Source organism: Muntiacus reevesi, chromosome 1, assembly GCF_963930625.1.
Source record: "Muntiacus reevesi chromosome 1, mMunRee1.1, whole genome shotgun sequence".
NCBI classification, from domain to species: Eukaryota; Metazoa; Chordata; class Mammalia; order Artiodactyla; family Cervidae; genus Muntiacus; species Muntiacus reevesi.
Genome location: NC_089249.1, coordinates 200910341 through 200934039, shown reverse-complemented (window position 1 = coordinate 200934039; position 23699 = coordinate 200910341). Strand labels below are relative to the sequence as shown.

Here is a 23699-nt window from a genome sequence, read left to right as displayed (position 1 = left end):
TAACCAGTAAAATCATGATGATGAAAGAAACAAAGTGAAGTTACAATACCAATAACAACAACAAACCGCCTAGGCATAAATTTAACAAGAGAAGTGCTGGGCTTATGTGAAGAAAATATTTAAAGGTGTGAATAAACAGAGAGACCCAGCATGCTGCTAGATGAGAAGACAGTCCTGTAGGGATACTCATGCTCCTCCAAGTCAATCACTTCTTCACAGTCCTAATCAGGAGCTTCACAGGACCCAGTCTGGCAGTACCCCAGGGCATACTTCCTAAACATTCACCCACACACAGCCACCAACCTGCCCAGGTGCCCTTATTTCCCACCCTTGTCTGTCCACATTGGTTCCCTCTGTGGACCATGACTCCTCAAGGTCAAATCAAGTCTGCAGCACTTTAGTACCTGACAGTGGACTCATGCAAGACATCAGCAGAGGCCAGCTGGGTGAGCAACCAAACTGCCCCATGGCACCTGGACTAAGTGGCCTGAGAAGGAACGGCGGAGACACCTACTTTGGGTTTCGCAATCTCCTTGATCCTCTCGATTTCCTCGTCAGACATGACGTCATAGTACCTGACGATGTGCGGGCTGTCCCATTCGTCCTCCTCCTTGAAGGGGGCGATAAGCAGCTGCGGCACCCTGTTGCCATGGTGATACCTACAGAAGAGCCTCTTCTGCCTTCGGGGGGTCTGGGGAACACAGAACAACAGGCCCTGAACCGAGTGAGTCCTAACCCAAGTCCCAGACTAGCTGGCTGCAGACATTGGTCTCAAACCCCATGTCCAGCAGTCGCTCCTTCCCATCTCACCAGACAAGAAAACAAGCCACTCAGTTTGGCTGGCATGAAATGATATGCCACAAATCATGCAGAGGTTCTCCTCTCCCAAGAATACCTCATTTGACAAGTCCTGTGGCAGGGTGTAATTCCTGACCCTTCTCACAGAGATGTGAGTAGGTGAGGAGGGCTGGGGCAGGGGGGACGTCTTTCTAGACAAAGAGCTAGCAGGAGCAAGCAGATACTGGCACGGAGAAGGCCAACAGATTGATTCACATCTGTGCCACCTCTGTGAGGAAGCATCAGGGTCCCAGGGCTCTCCAAGGCCACTGATACCTCATACCAAGCTCTAGCAACTGTCTTGCCTTTGCTAGAGATCACGACTTCTGTTGCGGCCCAAGGCACATCAAGTCCCGTGGGTTTTCTTAGAACAGTGAGTCAGGCAGAAGCTGGCCTCTTGGGATGGGGAGGGGTGCTCGGCAACAACTCAGAGGACTGAAACTCTGCCTGGGACCTCAGGGAAGACAAGCCTCCTATCCTGTACCTTGAAGAACATCCACATATCAGCCTCAGCAGATACTACCAAGGATTGAGAAAGCCACCTACAGACAGAGTAACATCTTCCTCACATCTATCTGTCCAGAGTTGAAATCTAGGTCCACTGCCTGGGCCCTGACCCATCCACGTGTCTCACCAGTTTGACACCTTCCCCACGACAGAGGCTCTCGTAGACATCCCTCTCGGGCAGGTAATCCACAGGCCTCTCATATATGCCTTGCTGGGCTGCGAGCTCAGCTTCTGTGTGATTCGATAACATTTTTTCTCTTTCTTCTTCCAACAACCTTTCAAAGTAGTGCAGATTCCCTCCAGCTCGTTCATGGCTCGGGTCTACAAAAGGAAAGAACATGAAGGAAAAGGAAACCACAAACATCTGTTAGGTCATTTAGAGAAATTATTCTGTAAGCGGTTTTCTCTCCCAGCAGCTAACTTGCACGCAGCATTCTGGCTTCCACAGCACCTAAGCGGGGTTTGCTGGTCATTGAGGAAAAGCCAACAGAGGTTCTCTCCGCTCTGGTCAGAGATGAAAAAGGAGCAACATAGCAGGGGGTGGAGGGGATGCTGCGCCACTGATGCCGATCTCCTCTCAGACTTCCCTGGAAATCCTGAGGACACGGGTCCAGAGAAGCAGTCCAGTCTGCCTCCTCCTCCCAACTTGGCTGTATGCTAGCTTCATCCGTGCCCTAGAGTCCATCTGTTCCATTACTGGTGAGCGCATCACGCCCTGGCCACAGCGAGAAGGCAGGCTGAACCACCAGCAACAAGAACAGCCACGTGACACTCCCACGGCTTTGTCCTATGGGCCTCACGATACGAGGGAGCGAGCCTGGCAGGATTACTGAACCACCCCCTCAGATGAGGAAACTGAAGCCCAAAGATGTGAGGAAATTAATGTGAGGTTATTCAGAGGAGGAACCCAGGTGACCCGACTCCCTGTCCAAGGCTCTTACTGACACGACAGAGTCTACAAAGCTCTCTTCCCACATCCGTCTAACAGACATCCACACTAGCTGGCTTCAGACGCAGAACCCATGAAAAGCAGCAGCAAAAGGAAGTATTTGCTGGCCAGTGAAATCCCAGACTATGATATCCCAAATAGTAATAATAAGAGGAACAAATAGGTTCTTGAGACACGGTGCTTCTGATCTCCTTTAGTCTAATATCACAAGACACTTAAATGACCAAAGCCATGGCAAGTCCATCAGTTAGACCTCAGACCTCTAATAACAGGTCAGGCCACTGTCACTGCAGCAACCCTGAAATACAGCTTGCCTCTCGAGCTACTGTGCTTGTAATAAAGACTCCACCCTACAGGGCAGCAGATATACTGCAAACCTGGATTCCCATTTATAAATGGAATAGAAATCTATGTGCAGGCCTGAATGTATCCATCAGTGACTGTGCAAGGCTTAAGGCCAGAACTGAGGTAGGTAAAGAGCAAGCTGGCAGCTAGCCTGGGCCTGAAAGCAGCAAAGGATTGGTCACCGGCTAGGCAACTGGTCAAACTGGCTTGGCCCCTGACAGCAGCCACCCCTGCCCATCTGCACCTGACTTTCCCCCAGAGGCTCCTTACCAAGGGAGAGCAGGCGGCGGGTGAGCTCCACGGCACGGTGCAGGTCACCCAACTGGAAGACGGCATAGCTCAGGTAGTCCAGCACCTGGGCCTTGGATGTGGTGGCCTCCTCCCCAGCATCGAGCTGCTTTAGTACCTGTTCCATCCACAACACCGTGTGGTAATAGTCGCCTTCATTGTAGGCCGAGCGGCCCATCCCAAAGCAGTCGTCCACACTCAGCACGGCCTGGTACTTGGTTCCTACAGCCGGAGAGGCACCTAGTCAGGCTCCAAAGGGTTAGGGAGAGAGATATCCCCCATTGCGGGAGCCTAGGACCCTGGGGCGGGGGGCGTCACCCCAGCAGAGGCCCACTAGGATTTCAGACTACACACCTCCAAGGGCCATTGAGTAGAGAAAGCACAGCCATGCTGGCCCTGCCTCCGGCTGGGGTGCACAGCCTATCTCATAGCCTCAGACTCCCCTCTTTCCAAGGGGGATGGGGCCTTTGTTATGGAGGAGCCCAGGACACCCAAGAAGTAGTGTTCAGGAGAGTATAAAGGTCCTGCGAGCTGCACAGGCGATGTCTGCGAGGTAGCTGGCCATTTGAGACTGGAAGTTTAGAAAAAATAACTTGAATATAAAAAACAGAACTGAGGTGGCAGGTAAAGCCATGGATGAAGATAAACACTTCCAGAAATAAGTGTCAGGAAAGACAGACACAGTAGCTGAGGCCAGGGCCCCAGAAGCCACCTGTACAGAAACGATGGAGTGAATAACACTGAGAAGTACCTAAGAGATAGCAGAAGCGGAACAGGAGAGGTGTGATGCCAAGTGAGGTCAAGAAACAAGACTGCGGTGCCAGCTTTGACCACTAGGTGGTGGGGCCCTTCAAAGTGAAGGTGTGAGTCACTCAGTCCTGTCCCACCCTTTGTAACTCCATCAACTGAAGCCACCAGGCTCCTCTGTCCACGGAATTCTCCAAGCAAGAATATTGGAGTGGGTAGCCATTCCCTTCTCCAGGGGAGTTTCCCAACCCAGGGACTGAACCCAGGTCTCTCACACTGCAGGCAGATTCTTTACCATCTGAGCCACCTGGGTGGGCCCTTGGTAAAGGTCAATTCAGCAGGTCCTCTGACCATAGGTCGTCTGCTGTTGATTCATGCTGGAAGTGACCATGAAGAGAGTTTCAAGTCAAGAAGGAGATGTGGTGTGTAAGCTATGCGGAGATGCAGGGTTTAAGCTGTGACCCTCCTGGAAAGCAAAGGAACTTCCTTACAAAACCACTAATAGCAACCCAGGCATGGCTGACAATGAAAAGTTGCCTCAGAGTGGGCTCTTTCTGCCTGATATCTAAGATGTGCCGAATGAAACCCCTGCTGCCGTGGGTTGGCTTCAGGGGCTGCTCACCAGGATGGCTCAGGAACAGACAATGTAGGACAGGATAGGAAAATGGGGAAAATAAACACCAGACAGAGTTAGCAGGAAGACCATAAACGGGAGAGAGGGGGGCATCCTTGAGTCCTTGTTCACTCTCCATGAACCTCCACAGATCTCTGGCTCTGTAGGTGCAGGAACTCAACACTGATGGAGGCAGCATAACACAGGTGAGTGGGTTGAACAAAGCAGGGTCTGTGTGGGCCAACCTATGGCACCCAACAGCTGTGTGACTATGGGCAAGTTACTGAGTCTCTCTGATTCTTAGTCTGTTACCTCTAAAAAGAGATAATGCCATCAATTTTAGAGGACTTGTGCCAAGAACTTAAGAAGACGGTGTCACATGAAAATGTCTCCTATGAGTCCTCAGAGTGTAATAAACAGTAGTTGTTACCATATGTCTCACAGATACCAAGAATGTCAAGAATGGCTCCCAAACACTCAGTATCTTTCCCAGAAACCAACGTGAAAGTCTGCTCTCTGGAACGTGCTCTCGGGAGAACACCAGTTGAGCTGAACGCTGAAGGGCCATAAAGGTAAACCTACAGAGTTTGTGGGATGAAACAAAGAAGCCGAGCACTGGTGAAGCTTAGTACAACAGACAAGGAGGCCAGGGAGACGGTACGACGCAAGACCGCAAAGACCACATGTTAAGAGGAATTTGGATTTAGCCCTAAAAGTAAAGGACCGTGAACAGGCTCCCCTGGAGAAGGTGCCTAGGGAGACACCAGGTAGGAACAGCACCCTGGGGAACAACTCCCATCCACCCCTCACTGCCCGTCCAGGATACACACGTGGTTGTTACTGAATGTAAAGGGTCAATGCGCTGGCTGTGGCTCCCTCTTCCCATCAGTCATTCTCTTAGCTATAGGGTGAATGGATCCTGCAGGTGCCCCCAGCCACCTTCTCTCTCTGGCCTCCTGGCCTTGGCCAAAATCTGGTTGAGTGAGGATTAAGGAGACATCCCCAGTCTTCCTGCTGGCTCACTGGGCTTCCCAGTACCAAGGCTCCAGGCTCTGACCAGCCAATAACACAGTTCCTCCCTCTCCCACACACCATGATTCCCTCTGCTGTGCCTCCTACAGGGTCCCCAAGGGTGAGGTGGCCTCCAAGATCTACCTGAGTCTAACGGAATCCCTGGGTTTATTGCCCTTTAATAGCCACCAAACCCCTACACGCCTTCTTATAAACATACTGAGGCAGCCAGTTGAATTGAAACAGGACCTGTAAAAGAAATGAGAGAGAGAGCTGCCAAAAGAGAAAGGGCTGAGATCAGCATCTCAGAATTCAAAGGAGGGGAGAACATCAGGAAGAATCAGGCAATTAATATGCTGAACGCTAGTGAAAAGCTAAAGAACATCTGGCCTGAAACCTGTCTACTGTCTTTACCATCCAAGTGGCCCCTGGTGATCTTGCAGGGGCAGGAGCAGCCCAGACTTTGTGTGTTCAGGGGGACATAGGAACCAAGGAAACAGGAAGAGTGTAGATGACTATCCAGCTGCCTAACCAGGAGGGAGAAGAGATCGATCAGCAGCAGAGACTCAAAGGGGCCTTGGATCCTGAGGCCGGGATATGTAAGATGAGTAAGAACAGAGGTTCTGAGATGAGCTCGGGGGGAAGAGTCCAGAGAGGCAGACACAGAAGAAACAGGGGCAGACTGTAACTGAGGGCACATGGGCCACAGGACAATGAGTTCCGAGATCACTCCTGGGCAAGAGGACCCTGGAGGGTGGGAACAGAAGTGGGTCTGGATACAGACCTGAGCGGTACTCTGGAGACACAGGCCAAGGAGGTCCTGAGCGGCAGTCTTGGCATTCCCTGAGCTGAGAGAGGGGAGGTCTGAGCTGGAGGGCGGTGGTTGGGCAGGGGCTGAGGGGAGGCGGCTGTCACGGATTAGGGGACTGGCATCAATTGGAAACAAGAGAGAACCATCACCAGAGGTGACGGCGCAACTGGGGGTAGAGACCCCGAGTCAGCAGCGGCTCCGGCCCTATCCAGACACCATAGTAGACACACGCGCTGGACAGGCTTTGTCTGGAGTGGTGAGTTACCTGGAAGGTCCCCTTTGGAAATTGTATCTGGGTCCAGTTTGTATGTGTCCTGAAGTCTCATCAAGGCCTTGGCGGCTCCTGTTTCATCTTCATCGGTGGGAAAGAACTGTCGCTGCACCGACAGGTTTGCAATAAAATCTTCCAAAGGAGAGAGTGAGAACAAAAGGTTACCTCCATCCAGGGACAGAATTTCACCTGGAGCCAGACAGGCACCCAAAGGAGGATCTCTGGCTAGTGCAATTCCTTGCCCCTTCCCACGAGGGCCATTTCCCCTTCCTCCAGGAAGCCCATCCTAGTGGCTCCAGTTCGGGGAGACTTCTTTCTTACTCCTCACTGTACCAACTGCCTGTGCTGCTCATCTGAACTGAACAGAACAGCCCCCTCATACTAATTAGCATGTGGGAGTCTGAGAGTCTTGGATCCAAAGCACTCAGACAGATCTGGTGGAGACAGAAGGGACAGAGAGGGTAACTGACGGGGACACATGAAAAGACTAAGGGGGGAGTTGCTGACCACTCAGCAGAAAACAAACCACACGGTAAACCTTGATTTAGGATTATTAGGCTGGCCAGGTAATCACAAACTCCTGGCCCACATCTCAGATGGAGGAGCCCAAGGGACAGAAGAGAGCCCAGCTGGCCACTCATTCCTGACCACTGGTCCTAATCATCCAGAAAGGTAATGATGACAGTCCTGGAGGTGTATGGCGCGATCCCCTCACCAAGATTAGGGATCAGAGGATCATCTGAGCAGGCCAAGTACTGAGGTGGCCCACACATGCCCTGTTGTGCGTGATTCCCCTGCCAGACCACACCGGCCTGCTCTGCTCACTAGGATAATTCCTGCCACTGCGACTCACATTGAGCTCAGGGCATAAGCTCCCTGACTGTGGTGCTCAAGACTACAGCTCCGAGTCTGGGAGAACCCTAACCACAGAAGCAACCAAAGAAGCTATTTTGTGACTCCAAGACCCAGCTGTAAAGCAAGATATACATTTCCTGCAATCTCAGGACTTCAAGTGGGGGCCAGGCTCTTCCATGCTGATTTAGGGGCTTCACCTGTGCTCAGGAGCTGAGAATTGGAAGGGGAACACCAAGGCCATTTATTTTCCGGCCTCTTCCCACAGCACCCACAACCTCAGCCACAAACATCCACTTCTAGCCATGCCTGAGGACCCAGGAGCCAAAATTCTGCAACCCTGTCTCCTCCATGGCTGCATGGTCAGGGACATTAAGAGTTTACAATCCAGAGAGAAAAAAATGCTTTCCAGAAAAAGCCACATTGTTAGTGTTATTTCCCTGCCTCCCCACTCCACATTTTGGGGGCAAGAGCTCTGAAAGAAAGAGGTAAAAACAACCTATTGCTCTCTGGGGCTGTCCTATCTCCCTCTGGGTAATTATAAGGTTTTCCAAAGGAACCAGATGTTGATGGTGGGGGCTGGGTATGGAGAATAAGATTGGAGAGCAGGAGATCATCTGGGCGGGCTTATTCTCCTGCAGTGCAGGCAGAATGGCCAGTTCTGAGCTACAGGCCCAGGCTGGGAGGCAGGGTCTGGGAAAGACAGCCATGGCTTCTGGAGGCAGTGAGCTCACTGGGCACAGCTCCAGCCCGGCTGAGTTCACCAATCCCTCCCTAGAGGCCACTCTGCTCCCAGCCAAGCCAAGCCCAGCCCAGTCTGGCCACAAGGGCTAAAATGCCTTAGCTTGAGAGACAACAAATCTGAGGTTAATCAGCACTTCCAACTCAGGGGGGAGAGGCAGTGGGTCCAGGGGGGCTGGGCCCAAGGCTGGAATCGGAAGGGCCCACCTCCAGGCCTGCCCCACCATCTGCTGCTAAGAGGAAAATATTAGAGCATAGGAAGTACTATCACAGTAAAAGCACTGAGCAGAGCTGAAGTTTTTTTTTAAAAAGTTCATACTCTGACCTGCAAATCCCACTTATGGGAACTGATCATAAGAAAATAATCAGAGGTGGGCAGATAGATAGGGGTAAGATTGCTGATAACTTGGGAACAATTTCATGTCCACTGACGACCATTTTTACACTACATCAGTGTGACGTATTACTGCTGCTGCTGCTGCTAAGTTGCTTCAGTCGTGTCCAACTCTCTGAGACCCCATAGACAGCAGCCCACCAGGCTCCCCTGTCCCTGGGATTCTCCAGGCAAGAACACTAGAGTGGGTTGCCATTTCCTTCTCCAATGCATGAAAGTGAAAAGTGAAAGTGAAGTCAGCTCAGTCGTGTCCGACTCTTAGCGACCCCATGGACTGCAGCCTACCAGGCTCCTCCGCCCATGGGGTTTTCCAGGCAAGAGTACTGGAGTGGGCTGACATATTACTGAGCCAGACATTAAAATCACGTGGCAGAAGAACATTTAAAAAAGATACACAGCAGTTGAAAAATTCAGGAAAACAGTATAAGTTTATGTCACAAATCTGCCAATGGATTTGTCTTCTTTCTAAAAGATATGAATGGGAATGAATTTAGAGGAGGCCCACGCCCCCATCACTTAGCCCACTTAACCTTTGTTAATTCGTTTGGTCCCTCAAACATTCCCTGGTATGGTTCCATTTTATACACGTGTAAAAAAGACTAGGATTTTAATAGTGATTATCATCAGACAATTGGATTAAAAACTGTAATTTTCTTATATGATTGTTTTTGTTTTCCAACTTATCTAGAAAAATGTATTACTAAAGCATAATTAGAAAAAAGTCACTCCCCCCCACCCCAAAAGGGACACCAAAACACTAGAAAAAAGCAAAAACTGATTTTTTTTTTTTGGCCATGCTGTGTGACATTCAAGATCTTAGCTCCCTGACCAGGGATCAAACCCATGCCCTCCTGCAACAGAAGCACAGACTCCTAACCACTGGACCACCAGGAAACTTCCAAGAACTGATTATTATTAATATCACAATTGAAAGCAAGGACAGCCAATCGCCAGGTCCCCACAGAGATAAGAGCAGCTGCTGTCTGCACACTGCATGTGCACACCAACATCCTGACCAGGACCGGCTCAGACCCACACACCGCAGGCACAAGCCCAGGGACACAGCAGCTCACGAAACCACCGCTCACAGCCCCTCACCTGCGGCTGAGTTCTGCAGGACAAGGTCCTCCAGCGCAGGCCAGTCCGTGTTTAGCCGCTTCACCAGTTTATAGGCATTCACAGGGTGGGCCAGGTAGCCCTCAGGGTCAGCAGCCGACTTGCTGGTCAGGGCTTCCATTTTGTCGGCCCAGCTGTGGAACCACAGAAAAAGGTAGACTATCACACCCATTCGCATGGATCTTGACCTATGGTAATTTTCCTGGTGAGGTTCAGAGGATCTCTATCCAGAAAGGAAAAAGCAGCAATCCTCAGCCCACATTTTTAGCTACTCTGGGGGACTGGCATGAAGTAAACTCCAGGCCAGGCCCATACTGCCCCCTCAAGGGCTTCCTCTTATGGGCACCCTGGGTGGGTTCCTGGTGGGGGCTCCTGCCACCCTGCCACCCTGGCTCAGGGTGGCTGTGGAGACTTAGGACATCAGACACCTCTTAATCTTGGAGAGCTTGGCTTCCTCCACCAGGATGTACTCCTTCAGGGACTGCACCAGGTCCTTCTCTGCATAAATCAGGTCTGTCATGTGTCCTGCAAGGAAGAGATAAAAGGGCCAATAAGAAGTGGATGAGGGACATCCAGCTCCCAACCTTGAAGCAAAAGACATCAGCACAGAGGCAAGCTAAGCTAGGTGCATGTCAGCCCTCTTGGGGTCATGGGGGCCTAGGGTTAAAGGAGGCCTAGTCACTCATATGGTCCTGGCCCCCAGCTTTAGAAAGAGAGAGGCAGAGGCTCCAAGCAGATGGTAAGTGCTTTGAGGACACCTTAAGGAAGAAACCCTGAATCTCACTCTCCCACTGTTGCCCAGCTGGGTCATGTTCCTGGGACAAGGATGTCCGAGGGGCTTCTCTGCTCAGAACCATTCTCTAGTCCAGGAGAAAGTTGGACAGAAAGGCCAGGCAGCCCAGGAGCAGCCTGCACTTTCCAGGGTGGAGGCCCAGCTGAGACGGCCACCTACCAGGAAGGACATCCAGGTCATCAGGAGTCAGAGGTGGAAACAGCAGCTCTGCAAGCCTGACTCTTCCCCAGATCTGATTAAAACCAGTGGATGAGGCCACCCCACCCTGAAGGAGAACAAGCCTCAGGCAGTGCCATCCCCTGGCACTTGAGCCAAGGACTGCCCAGGCAGACGATAGTCCTGTTGGCACATACCAATAGAAGTGAAGAATTCAGCCTGCACGCAGCCCAGGACACCAAACCAGGCCACCAGCAACGTGGACTCCCAGGGTTTCATGGTCACAGAGGGCAGTGTCTGCAGGGCATTCAGTGATAGTCATTAGATCAACAATGGTAAAAAGCAACTTAGGAGAGGACACACACACATGTGCACATATACATAGACATTCAAATGTGCCAGACTCTGACCCAGCACACGGAAGTTAAGGAAGATATTCAGGATCACCAGTGGAAAGACACCAGGGTGTAGAACCAGGGATCTTCACTTAATTCTGTCCCCTGCCCTGGGAGGCTGAGTGCCCATGGGAGAGACTCTGCCCTCTCAACTTCTGATAACCACTGACAACATGCGAAGGCTAAATGGGGAGGAGCAACAGTCACCCCTGGTTCTAAGGGTCTGTCAGTTCAAGATTCTGACCCAGACCTCTTCTCTGTCTTTCCTTCCAACACAGGTGACAGGAGAGTGCCAGGTGCTGAGGACCCAGATGTAACACACTACCCATGGGCAGAAAGAGAACCGAACACAATAAGCCCCTGGTGGGGGGGGAGGTCCACACCCAAAACAAGGTATACAGCAGATGGTCAGCCAGAAGAGAAATCAAACTGCTCCCTGCTGGTCTGCATCTGGCCATGGTGAGAGCAGGCTGGGCAGACACTGCTCTTCCTGCAGCAAGGCTGCTCGGCAGACACTGTCCTCATGGAGAATCACCATTCACAAATATTTACTGTGCCAGGCACTGAGCTAGGCGCTTTGGATACAAAAATGAATCAGCCACACAGGGCCAAAACCTTAGACTGGGCTGGACTGCTGACATAATTAAGAGGCTGTCTTCCCATCAGCCTAGAAATAGCCAGACGCAGCTCTGAAGGCAGAAGGCACACCATGGCGCAAGGCCACTGGCAGTGGACCCAAGTATACAGCGTAAGCTTCAGACATCATCTCCCAGCTGGGCCACGCGGCCCGGAGCACGCAGGAGGAACATCCACCCGAACGCCAGTTCTGCCAGTCCCTCTTCTTCCTGCTCTACTTCAGCCAAGCCCCACTGGAAATTTACTGAGAGAAAACAAGGAAAATAAAGGAAGTACAAAGGCTTTCCCTCCAAACTGCAAGCCTTATCTGACAGAATTCTAAGGCTGAGCTGACTAATGCCAGCTCATCAGTTTTTTGCCTGCAATGGCTGATTGGACGCACAGTCACACCCATCATTCCTCACTTCACCCTTCCAGGAGAAATTCCAATCCACTGTGGCTCCCAGTTAGGCTCAGAGAAGCCCAACCACGACCCTCAACCCCAAAGGGGGGCATCCCTGATGACTCAGCTTGTAAAGAATCCTCCTGCAATGCGGGAGACCTGGGTTCAATCCCTGGGTTGGGAAGGTCCCCTTGAGAAGGGAAAGGCTACCCCTTCCAGTATTCTGGCCTAGAGAATTCCATGGACTTTATAGTCCATGGGGTCACAAAGAGTTGGACACAACTGAGCAACTTTCACATGAGGAAGGGGAGAGGATAAGTTAGTGCCCCCCATCACCCCCCGCCAAATGTATGCAGAGCTGACAGTGCCCTAGGTGTCAGGGGCCCAGAGATACACAAGACAAGACTATTCAGCCCAGAACCTGCTGCAGGGTAGGGAGGATGGGCTAAGGGGTCCACTATAAAGTTAGGGCAGTAGAGGAAAGCAAGTCCCTGAGAAGAGGTGACAGGGCCCTGTCCAGCCCCAAGGGAGAGCCCAGACCCTCCTTTTTCTAGTCACAGATCTGCTCCCAGACCTCAGCACCCTGCATTCACCGCCAGGATTCTAGAAGGCCTTTCCTCTTGCTTACATAAGACCCTTTCTCAGGGAATGGGGTCTGCTCCTTGTACTTCAAGAGGCTTCATCAGCTTAAGAGAGCACCTTCTGTACACATGTAGGGAGGGAACAGTAAAAATCCAGAGCCAGGAGGCTGTGTCTGCAAACAATAAGGAATCAGCCAACTGCCTGTCAGGCTGGGGTGATGGGAGAATAGTACCCAGGCAGGAGGCTAGACTACACACAGTTGGAAAGTGGGGGCCAAGGGTCACCGTTTGTCCCCTGTTCCATCACCAGTTGCAGTGGCATGCCTCCTCAGAGATCAGATAACAAATTTAAGGAAGGGAGAAACCTCATTGTTTCTTTCAAATTGGTGATACTGGCTACGGTTCATGCTTTATAGCACTCACGAAAATACAGCCAGGTTCCTTCATTACATGAAAACCAGCTGTCATTTCTCTGGAATGTGCTATCTGGCTTAGACTGAGACTATCCACGAATCCCAGTCTGGAGGCAGAGCCCAAAGAATCACAGATGGGTTTCTGGGCGACCAAGGGCTTACAAAGTCCTGTTCTGACAGAGGAGGGGGCTGACGATCCTGCTGGCCCAGACACCTAGGCACTCCCATGCAGCCCCCAGACCACTCAATCTAAACTGCCACCCCATCCCATTTCTCCTGAACACTAATTTGTATTAGGTGTACAAAAGGTCATCTAATCAGGGTCAGGTTGGGAGGCAGCAGTCTCCAAGGACTGGTGTCAGTGTCTCCTGCATGCCCCCCCCCTCCCATCACACACCTATACCAGAGCTTGCTGATGACAGAGTAAGTGGGTGCCTGTATGCCTGCCGGTGCTGCCAGAAGCCCTCCAGGAACCCTCAGAAATCCATGCTGAATAGGCCTAGAAATAGGCAACACTGAGCCGCCTTGTATGAAAATAAAGTAGCACCAAGCCTGAGCAGAAAACCCATACTGAGTTTTATGTAAGCTGCATCCCGAGTTTTGAGCAAATTCTGGCCCATATCTGGCACCCAACAAAAAGGAAAACCTCACCACAGATTTGTTCGTGCCAGGAAACTATAACATCAGAAGATGTTACATTGCTTCCATACAATGGATGGTTATGGACTGTGTAGGAATGGATATTGTACGCTTTTTAATACCAAGAGAAGACCAAAGCATCTTGTTAAGTGAGAAAAATAGGCTCCCAAACAATATATACTCTATGCTTTCATTTTTATAAAGAAAAATTTTTATATATGGAAATTTACATACCTACATATATATGTAAGCAGGGAGTCATAAATTTAGTTGTTATCTTGGTGAAATAATTCTATTTTTCTCTTTATGTTTATTTGTATTTCCTAATCTTTCCACAAGAAGTTCTATGGGAAACTTGAAATATACTTTATATAATATCTAAAATGAGAAGAAAATAAAGCAAGCCCTCTCCAATGGACTCCAGGAGACCCAGCAGCCTGAGCTGGGGCCCCCACAGGGAGGTCCTTCAAAGCCTGCCAACACGCTAGTGACAATAATTCACCCACCAGGCAACCGGCACTATTTCTAAGCACAGGGCAGTTCCAAGACATACAATCACAGGCCCCGGCAAGCTGGCTCTTTGGAGAGGACATTCACAACGGGGCCAAACAGCCATGAAAAGATGTTTCCAACTGCAAACCAGCAGCGTCCTCAGCTTCTCCCCTTACCTCATCAGGCAGGAACCTATGCCAAGCTCCCAGCTGCAACCCAAATACAACAGCTTGAGTTTTAACAATGTATTTAACAGCCTAGAGACAGAACATGGGTATGCCAAGAACAAACAGGTCTCGTTTGGCTCCGAACAAGAGGATGCCTGCCTTCTGCGAAGTGGCAAGATCTGCCTGAACAGGGCTCCCTCCAGTGGCCTCACCTCCTGGTCATGCGGCCAGCTCTACGTGGCACAGCCAAGAGAACCTGCGTGCTCAACCGAGCAAGAGTTGACAGAGGCTCCAGAGGCCCGACCACCTATGCACATGGATGTCCACTGAGGCCCATAAGCTGCTCTCCCTGGCACCCCAGGGGAGGGATGAGAGGTGCCCGACTCTCCTCACCTGATATCATGCCTCAACTATCACCCTGATCTGAACCACCCCTAAGTCCTTCTTACTGCCATATTGGCCCCTGCCTGCACTGGACTCCCATCTTTGTGGCCTCCCTCCCACCTCTGCTCTACAAAGTAGCCAGCACGGCTTACTGCATCCCCTCCTTTGGTCTCTCTCCCCATAAGAACCCTCCAAAGGCTCTCCACTGTTCTCAGAATAAAGTCCAAATTCCTTAGCACTTTTTGACGCTGCGCGACCTGGCCCTACTGCCCTCTCCAGCCCCATCTCATGACTCCAGATTTCATAACTTCAACAACCACATCACATGAAAAACTGTCTCCTTCACTGAGAACCTAAAGAAGCCTAGATGTTCCTGCATACCTCTCCTTATGCAGCTGTCCCTCAGGATCCACACGGGATTGGTTCCAGGAGACCCCACAGACACCAACATCCACAGATGCTCACGTCCCTTATACACTAGGCATCGTACAGTAAGCCTTCCGCATCGATGGGTGTCATGTCTGCAGATAGGGAGGGCTGACCGCAGTTTCTCTATCCAGCACCTGGGCATGCTGACTTGTACTACCCACCTGGGTACCCTCAAAACCACAAGGCTCCTGCTTCAGTAACTAGACAACAACGTAGCAGAAAAGGCTGTACAAATCAACATGCAAAAGCCAGCTGGGTTTTCAATCAGAGTCTTGGCACAGACTCGGCAGTCTAGGCAAGACTAACTTATCAGGAACCACAGGAAAGAAGAAGACCCACACACTGCTCTGCTGGACGCAACGGGAGGACCACCGTGTACTCTCGGCCTCACCTGCCTCCTGGGCCACCTGCTCTACCTCAGACCCAGTGAAGGACACTGCGCAGGCTCCAAATCTCAGACCCTTCCTGCAACTTCTAAACTCCAGTGAAGTGCCTTGCTGGCCTCTCTGGGGACTGCTAGAGGGCCTGGGAGTGCAACTGAGGACTGGGCAGGGTTGGGGGCGGTGGGCGGAAATAACCCCTCCTTGGGCAACTGTGACCAATGAAGAACAGACACAAGAGGACATCGGCACATAAATGCCCTCTCCAGGCCTCCAGTGAGAAGCAGCAGAGCCCACCCAGAGATGTCCTGCATAGCCGAACAACTAGAGCACCTCTGTGCAGACTAGCCAGCTTGCTACAGCACCACCTGGGATTTGGTTCCCTTCCTTCTCTTACCCTTACTTACGTACCACTCTCTTTTACTTACCCTACTCACTTACCCTTCTCTTATTCCCTTACCCTTGCTACTTTGCAACTGTAACTTCTAACAAAGCATCAAGTACTTAAGCTCTCTTTTCTGGGAACTAGGCTGAGCTAACCACTATTCATGTTTCCAAAAATCTTTCACTTCTACCAACACCTTGTAAACTAGATAGATTTTCATCCCCATTTTAGATAGAGATATGTAAAATACATAACAAGCTGCTCAACTCACATGCTATAGCAAATCAATGGCAGAGCTCAGACGCAAAGCCAAAACATATATTCCACTATTTATTGCTGCCTTCAATCCTACTCAATAACATCTGTTGCCATATAGCATCCTAAGGACTTCCCAAAAGGAGGAGTCACACTGTGACCTAGCACAACAGGCCTGCCCAAGTCAAAGACTTTATTGTGGTTCACGAAGCAGCCTTATGATATCCATAGCTGGATCCCACCAGAAGGCAGAAGCAACATGGGCTCAGAAAGACAGGAACATGGTGCCTCCAGTTCAAGTGAGCAGTCACTCCAGCCCAGACATCACAGCATTCACAGATGACCAAGTGGCCCAGCTCATAACAAGACAATACAGGCAGGCACACCAACCCTGGAGTCAGATCGTCCCAGAGTTAAACCTCAGTTCCACAATCACTTCCAGGTTTCAGAATCTTAGACAAGTTACAGTCTAAGGAGTTACAGTTCCAAGTTAACAGTCTTGGAGCCTCAGTTTTCCCATCTATTTAACAGTGATAACATCTCATAGGGCTGTTCTGAAGACTGAATGTGATGACAGATGTCAGCGGGCAGCCTAGCACCAGGCACAACTTCCACCAGTCATCAGCAACAGACCTGGAGCAGCTGACCCCTGGAGAGAAAGAAGGTCCAGTCTGTGAGACAGTGAAGACGAAAACAAAACAGAAATTGGAGAACCTCCATGTCCCAAGAGTGTCAAAAGAGATTCAGGAGAGGGTGGAGTCAGGCCTAAAGCAGCACACTGACCATCAGGAAGTTAACTTTGAAAACTGGCCAATCACTGGCTCTCTCACCAAGGAAGGAAAGTTCTCTGGTAAAAAACAGGTGACCAGACCTATACTCTGCAATCTCACCTATTTCTATGTCTCTAACCTGCACACTCTGAGTTCCTACAAATAGCAGGTCTCAGGATCATGGCCACACCCTGGGCCCTCAAGAGTGCCAGGTACAGAGGAGGGTATAGTCTAGCAAACACTTCCTGAAACGTCTAGAGCAGATGCTGGTCTGTGATCAGAGTCACACCCAGTGATCTGGAGAATTCACTACCCAAACATTTATAACCCTCTGCCCTGCAGTGACACCACTTAAACACATACTTTCTCCTAGATCTCCAAGAAGTCTAATCCATACTTTTCAACTCCCTCTGCTCCTTCTGAGAATAAAAACTATATCCCTCATTCCACATCCACAGCTCAAACCCCAGCGATCACAGGGGTCACCAGCCCTCTCTGCTCAAGAACAGACTCATGTCCCACCCTGGTGCACTTCAAAAGTCCAAAAAAACTGCTAGATTTTTCGAAGTTAAACTCTCACTCCAGCACCCTGTCTGGGCTTGCACGTGCCTGCATCACAGCATTTCCTGCCAACCTCCATCTGCATAAAATTAAACTTTAGACAGATCCCAGGAGCCAGGGACACACCCAACAGCCCAACGCACACCATGGCCAGCGTGGCCACACACTGGCCAAGGTCTTAACATCCAGTCTCAGGCCCTCCCAAGGATGTGGGAGGGCAGAGTCAAAAAGGGAGGTTCTCTCATGACATGAGCAGACCCTAGATTTGCTTACCCTACTCATTTCTCAGGGTTGTACCCATGCAGTAAGTAGCTCCTCATGAGCGCTCATACTCTGAGCTCCTCCCTGGCATATGACCAGCTGCCAGCAAGAAGCAGCAATCTCAGAGACATTATGAGTTACCCATGGGCAAGGATTATACCACCGTCACTGCCTCCTCTCCCTCCTCCCTCATTCCAGCCCCAGGCACACTTTAAGCAAAAGCCCAGCACACAGGAGATACTCCAGGAATGAACAGAGATTGGCCAGGCTAAAACAGTGACAAAGTAGGCACTCTCTGGGGTACACCATTTCAAAGCACTAGACAGGATAGAAGGGCCTATCACAAGCCACAGACAATGCTCAGCTGCCACCATGTCTGCCTGCAGATCTCTCAGAGAACTAGGGTGGCCCAGTACGACAGCATCTCTGGGATGAGGCCCCCAGCCAACTCACCCCATCTTTGCTACGTGGCTTCCCTGGCTGGGCCATACAGTGGACAGAGTTGGCCGTCTACAAATGAGGCTCAAGAATAAAAGGATTCAAAGCCCAAACATCCTATGAGTAGGGAAAAGCGGACAGAGCGGCTGGGCCTGGAAACCCAGAACAAAGTGAGAAACTGCATCCTGGAAGCTTCAGGGACTGTCTGAGCACAAGCCAAAGGAAACCACAATTCATTGAACACAACAGATAATTAAATCATGGAATCTGCTATCCCAGATATGACATGGGCAGCAGCTTACAAAACCATTCTCTAAATTCTTAGGTGGACAGTGGATCTCTGCCAAATCAGGAACATCTGAGAATGCCCTAAGCTGCAAAGCAATGTTCCCCAACTCTTGATCTCAGAGCCAGGATCTCCTCCAAAAGGGCTGAGGTTGTTGAGCTTCAGATGGTTTACATCAAGCAGCACAAGACTCAGGTATCACTCTACAGCAGAAGACACCAGCCTCAGCCTTGGGACGGACTTTGATATTCTTCTCCATCTTAAGGGTGTCAATTAGAAGACAGAGACCAGGGGCCTGTGCCCTGGAAAAGGAAACTCCCACATCCACATTCACGCAGCAAAGGTTCACTGAGCACCTTCCACATACAGGACACAATACCAGGCACTGTCCTCTCACTTGACACTCTCTGGACAGGGTCTCTAGGCAGCTATCCACTAAAGTATCCCTTCCCCCATCTCCTTGCTTCCTCTAGAGTGCCCAGGTCAGCTTCCATTCACACAGGCTGTTCTTCTGCCTGGGTTACCCTTTATTCAACCTTCATCTGACCACTCCAGTTCATGGGTCACCGCCTCCAGGAAGTCCTCTGGCCTGAAGCATCCTGTCCTCTACCAAGTACCCACAGTCCAGTGCTCCCTCTCAGCACAGCACTCACCACACTGACCCGGGCCTGGCCTTTCCTGGTCGCTAGTCCGCGTGCCCCAGTGGGCCAGCAACTCCTTGCAGTTTCTGATAACACTGAAGGGTTCGTCTCTTGAATTAGTTAGCTAGTTACAAGTCTCCGCGGCTGCTGAGGCAAAACTGGAGAGGAGGGGAAAAAGAAAAAAACTTTATCATCCAATAGCCTGTCTTAATCGGAACCAAACAGGGCCAAGGCTACAGACTCCCAAGCCTCTGGATGGAAGAAGGTGGACTAACACCAAACAGCCCCTAGAGGCCTGCCCGGCTCCCCCTGCCTCCTCCAAGCTCCAGGTGTCCTCGGGCCGGGCCGCCCCTTCCCGGGAGCTTGACCCTCGGGGCGGCCACGCTCCCCACCCGGTCCGGCCGCCCCGAGGGGACCGGCAGGAAGGGCGCCGCTGACCTCACAGCCCTTAGCTCGGGGTGGGGACTCGGCGGCGGGACAGGAACCCACGCGGGTGCAGAACCAGGGCGGAGGGCGCGGGGCTGCGGCCCGGACGGTGCGACCCCCGGCCCCCAGCTCCCGGCCCCGCGCGGGCAGAAGGTTCGGCCCGGTGACCCCGGCCGGTGCCCGAGCCCCGCGGCGGACCGGGCTGCCAGGCGGGCGGGACGCTCACCCGGACACGCGCCGCTCCCGGCGTTTCCAGAACCTCCCGCGGCGGCGCCGGGCCCGCTCGGCACCTCCTCCTAGGCGGCTCCGCCTCCCGCCGCGGCCCGGCTCCGCCCGCTTGAGCCGCCGCCACGTCCCCACCTCCCTCTCCCTCCCGGCTCCCTACCTCCCGCCCACCCCCAACCCCGCTCCCACCCGCGCCCCCCGCGCGTCCCACGCCCCCGGTTCCGCGCCCCGACAGCCTCAGCCAGGAGGCGCCACCGCCGGCGACCCCCGGGAAGACCCGGGCCGCCCGGCCGCGCGGGAGCGGGGAGCGGGGAGCGGGCCCGGGACCCGGCGGGGGCCGGCCGCCCGCGCCCTTCATGCGGCCGGCCGCTCGCCGCACGTACGCGGCGCCCGCCTCCCCTCGGCGCTCCCTTGTGGGACTCTCCCCGCCCTCCTCCCCCGCCCCCTGGGCGACTAGAGAGGCGCGCACGACCCGATCTTAGCGCGGTGGGGGAAGCATCCCTGGATGCTGGCCGACTCCCCTGGCCCCAGCTCAGGCCCGTTTCCTCGGTGGTCCTGCTGGATTACAGCTCCTACCCTCGCCTCCCCATCAGCATCACCATCAGGTGACGGGGGGTGGGGTCACCCGGCCCTGGAGCTGGATTATCAGGGGTTATCAGGGAAGGGGACAGTGGATAAGGACCTGAAAAAGATCTGGGATCCACACCCAGGACCAGGTTCCCAAAGGGATTCAGGCAGTCCCCAGCTCCTGGATCGGTCACTTCCGGTGCTGAAATGTGTGGCTGAATAGGTTGATGAGAAGGGAGACCGTCAAAGACCGATCAAAGCGGGGCGGGGGGGTGGGGGCACATTGGAGACAACCTTTGTTTTTCCCAAGCCTTTACATACAATACAAGCCAGAAATAGTGGACGCCACCTTCAGCCAATCCAGCCTGGGAGCGAGTGAAGGCAGGGATGCAGGCCTGAGCTAGCGGAGGCCCTGGCCACAGAGCAGGTTCCCACGCCTGCTCTGTGAACCTTTCTGCTGATGAATGAGGGGAAACACTGTCTGAGAATCTCATCAGGGAGCTAGCCCGGAGTGGGAGTGCCCAGCCTCCGCCCAGACCAGTGTGGGGATATTCCCTGTGGCACACCGTCCAAGCTGGCAGCCCAGACCTGGGGAAGGCCTGAGCACACACAAATACACACAACACACATAAAACACGGAGTGAACCACTGTTCCGGCCTTCCTCAGGCACCAGCTGATCTCCCCAAAGCTCAGCTAAAACCAAAGAGAGACTTCCTGCCTCTACTCTACCCTGTTATATCAGGGAGCCTCCCTCTGTCTGCCCAGGTCCTCCCATCCTCTCCCCCTTCTCAGGAGCTTGCTGGACAGACCATCCCTTCTCTCTCTTGAATGTTCAACCTCCTCCTCTCAAATGGATCCACCCCTTGACCTATAAATATTGACAGGCCTTGGGACCTCCTTGGTAGTCCAGTGACTAAGACTCGTGCTCCCAATGCAGGGGGCCCAGGTTCAATCCCTGATCAGGGAACTAGATCCTTTGTGCTGCAACTAAGATCCAGTGTAGCCAAATAAATAGATAAATATTTTAAAAATATATATTTTCAGACCTCTACTGTGGAAACAATAGAGGGCTTCCCTTGTGGCTCAGCTGGTAAAGAATCTGCCTGCAATGTGGGAGACCTGGGTTTGATCCTTGGGTTGGGAAGATACTCTGGAAAAGGAAAGGCTACCCACTCTAGTCTTCTTGCCTAGAGAATTCCATGAACTGTATAGTCCATGGGGTCGCAAAGAGTCAGACACGACTGAGCGACTTTCACTTTCTCTCTGGAAGCAAGCCCTCACCAGCTACTGCAGTATCTCTCTCCTTCTCGACCACAGCAAAATTTTCTGAAAGAGCAATCTGTCCTCACTTCTCTCCCAAACCTCAGAACCCTGCAGTGGGCCTTCTGTCCCCCTCGCAAGACCAAACAAACTCTCCGTAACTTCCAAGTCTAAATTCAACAGCCCACTCTCCAGTCCTCATTTGACAAAGCCTCCAGCACCACCTGACACCCCAGCAGCCTTTGGTCACTGCCTCCGGGAAACACACTTGTCCCACACTATCCTCTCTGGCCATGTCTGCCCATTTGCGCCCCCACCTCATCCCCCTCTGTCCTCATTAGTCAGTAAAGGTTGGGGGTTCCCTAGAGTTCAGGCCTAGGCACTCTATTTTCCTAGTCTCTTTCTAGAACTTCTTCCTATACACAGATGAAGCACATTTGTCTCTCTACTCTTGCCCCTGACTCCTGAACTCCAGACTGGCTGCACAATCTACATCTCTGCTGAGTGTCCACAGGTTTCTCAGTAAAAGCATGCCCAAGGTGGAGTTCATGCTCTCTCCCCTTCTCCTGCTCTATGCCTCTGGTACTCCCTGCCTCACTGGGGAACCCCCCACCCCACCCCCACCCCCAGTTACCTCACTGGAAGCCTGGGAATCACCCTCAGCATTTCCCTCTTCCTTGGCTGTGTCCTTCCATATCCCACGTCTGTTCAATCCTACCACCTAAATCTCTAATTCACTTATTTTTCTTCATCCTCTTTCTTTTTTTTAATATATGACCATGGGATGCCATCCTTTAATAACTTGGCACAGGTGTCTAGATATCAAAGAGATGTGTACTTAAAAAAAAATGCAAAACATGAGAGTTGAGAATTAAGTTTTATTTGGGGCAAAATGAGGACTGCAGCCCGGGTCTCCATCCTCTTGCCCTTGAATGACTGCAGCAGCTTCCCAGCTGACTGCCCCCCTCCATTGTTTCCTCCCATCTCTCTTCCATACAGTGACCTCCTCAGAATGCAGCTCTGAACCCATCACTTTCAGCTTAGTAAACTGCATTGTTCTCAGGAAAAAAAATCCTCAAAGTGACCTACAAGGCCGCGAATGGTTTGGCCCCTGCTCACTTCTTGAGCCGCACTGACCGTCCCCTCCAGTCCCTCTAACTGGCCATTTTCCCCTCCCCATTCCACTCCCAGGCCTTTGCACATTCTTTTCTTTCTCTCTTGAAAAATGTCCCTCCTCCCCAATTAAATGCTTCAGATCCTCCCAGAAGGAATTTCCTCGCTTCCCTGACCAGGTCAAAACCTCCTATAACAGTTTTTCATGCCCTACATGCTTTGTAACACTTGCAGCAGTTGCTGTAGTTGAATGATTGTTTATTTAATGTCTGTTCTCCCTGCCTTGTCCACTGCTACACACACACACACACACACACACACACACACACACACACACACACACACACACACACACACACACCCGCTGGCCTGGAGTCTCCAGGAGTACATAGTGTGTGTTTTTGTAAATTATCACATCTTCAGCAGCTAACACAAAACTGGGACTCAATAAATATTTCATGACTACATGAAGGGATGGGTGTCTCCTTAAAGCCTTGTTCCATAAAATTGTAGCCCAAAGGCTGACTGAGGCCTCCACAGAGCCTCAGAGTCCTGGGCCCCACTCATTCCCAAGTGTCTGCTTCTCCTCCTCCTCTGTCTCATATAAGGATCATTACTGTTGGACTTAGGACTCACCTGGGGAATCAGGATGATCTGACTGTCATGTCTACTTCCTTCACCACTTTGCCTTCCTAGGGATGGGGGCTGCTTCTGTCCTGTTTATCACTGTGTCTCCAGGTCTAGCACAGAGCCTAGAACCCAAAACCTAGACAGAGAATGGGAGAAAAATACAAGAATGAATGAATGGACATGCCCCACTAATGTGGCCTCCACAGGCTTCACTACACCCATTTTGGGTCACTTAATAAATCAAGAGTCATGTCACACCCCCCTCCTCTCAAATCTACTGTGTAAATAAAGCCACACCTTCCTTCTGGTAATGGCTCTATCCTATTCATTCGTGCATTCACTCCACAAACATTTGATGGGCACCAGCTGAGGCCCTGGCTTGGGGTTCAGGGACCATGAAGATCAAAGGGGCTCTGCCTAGTGGGGAAAACTGGCAGGTGAACAGACGCCCACCTAGTCCCAGTCTTAGAGACCCTTCTTGGGCTCAAGAACAGGTGACTGCCACCTTTGACCCCAGCCTGGTTTCATTTGGGGCATCATCAAATGAAACC

General features: G+C 51.8%; 1 protein-coding gene across 7 annotated transcripts in view; it reads right to left on the bottom strand.

The window, feature by feature from the left end:
* P4HA2 (prolyl 4-hydroxylase subunit alpha 2) overlaps positions 1-19711 on the bottom strand; it is a 32411-nt gene extending 12700 nt beyond the window's left edge. For 2 of the 7 annotated variants that reach the window (XM_065918147.1, XM_065918144.1), the window contains exons 1-9: positions 19579-19711; positions 18939-19084; positions 10629-10728; positions 9911-10007; positions 9465-9616; positions 6374-6511; positions 2909-3148; positions 1472-1665; positions 515-691 (exon numbers count right to left, since the gene is read on the bottom strand). In XM_065918147.1, coding sequence (XP_065774219.1) covers positions 515-691; positions 1472-1665; positions 2909-3148; positions 6374-6511; positions 9465-9616; positions 9911-10007; positions 10629-10710 — 1080 coding nt within the window. In that variant the 5' untranslated portion in view covers positions 10711-10728; positions 18939-19084; positions 19579-19711. The other 5 variants (XM_065918146.1, XM_065918145.1, XM_065918150.1 and 2 more) reach the window with 5 other exon arrangements.
* Between the last annotated feature and the right edge of the window lie 3988 nt (positions 19712-23699).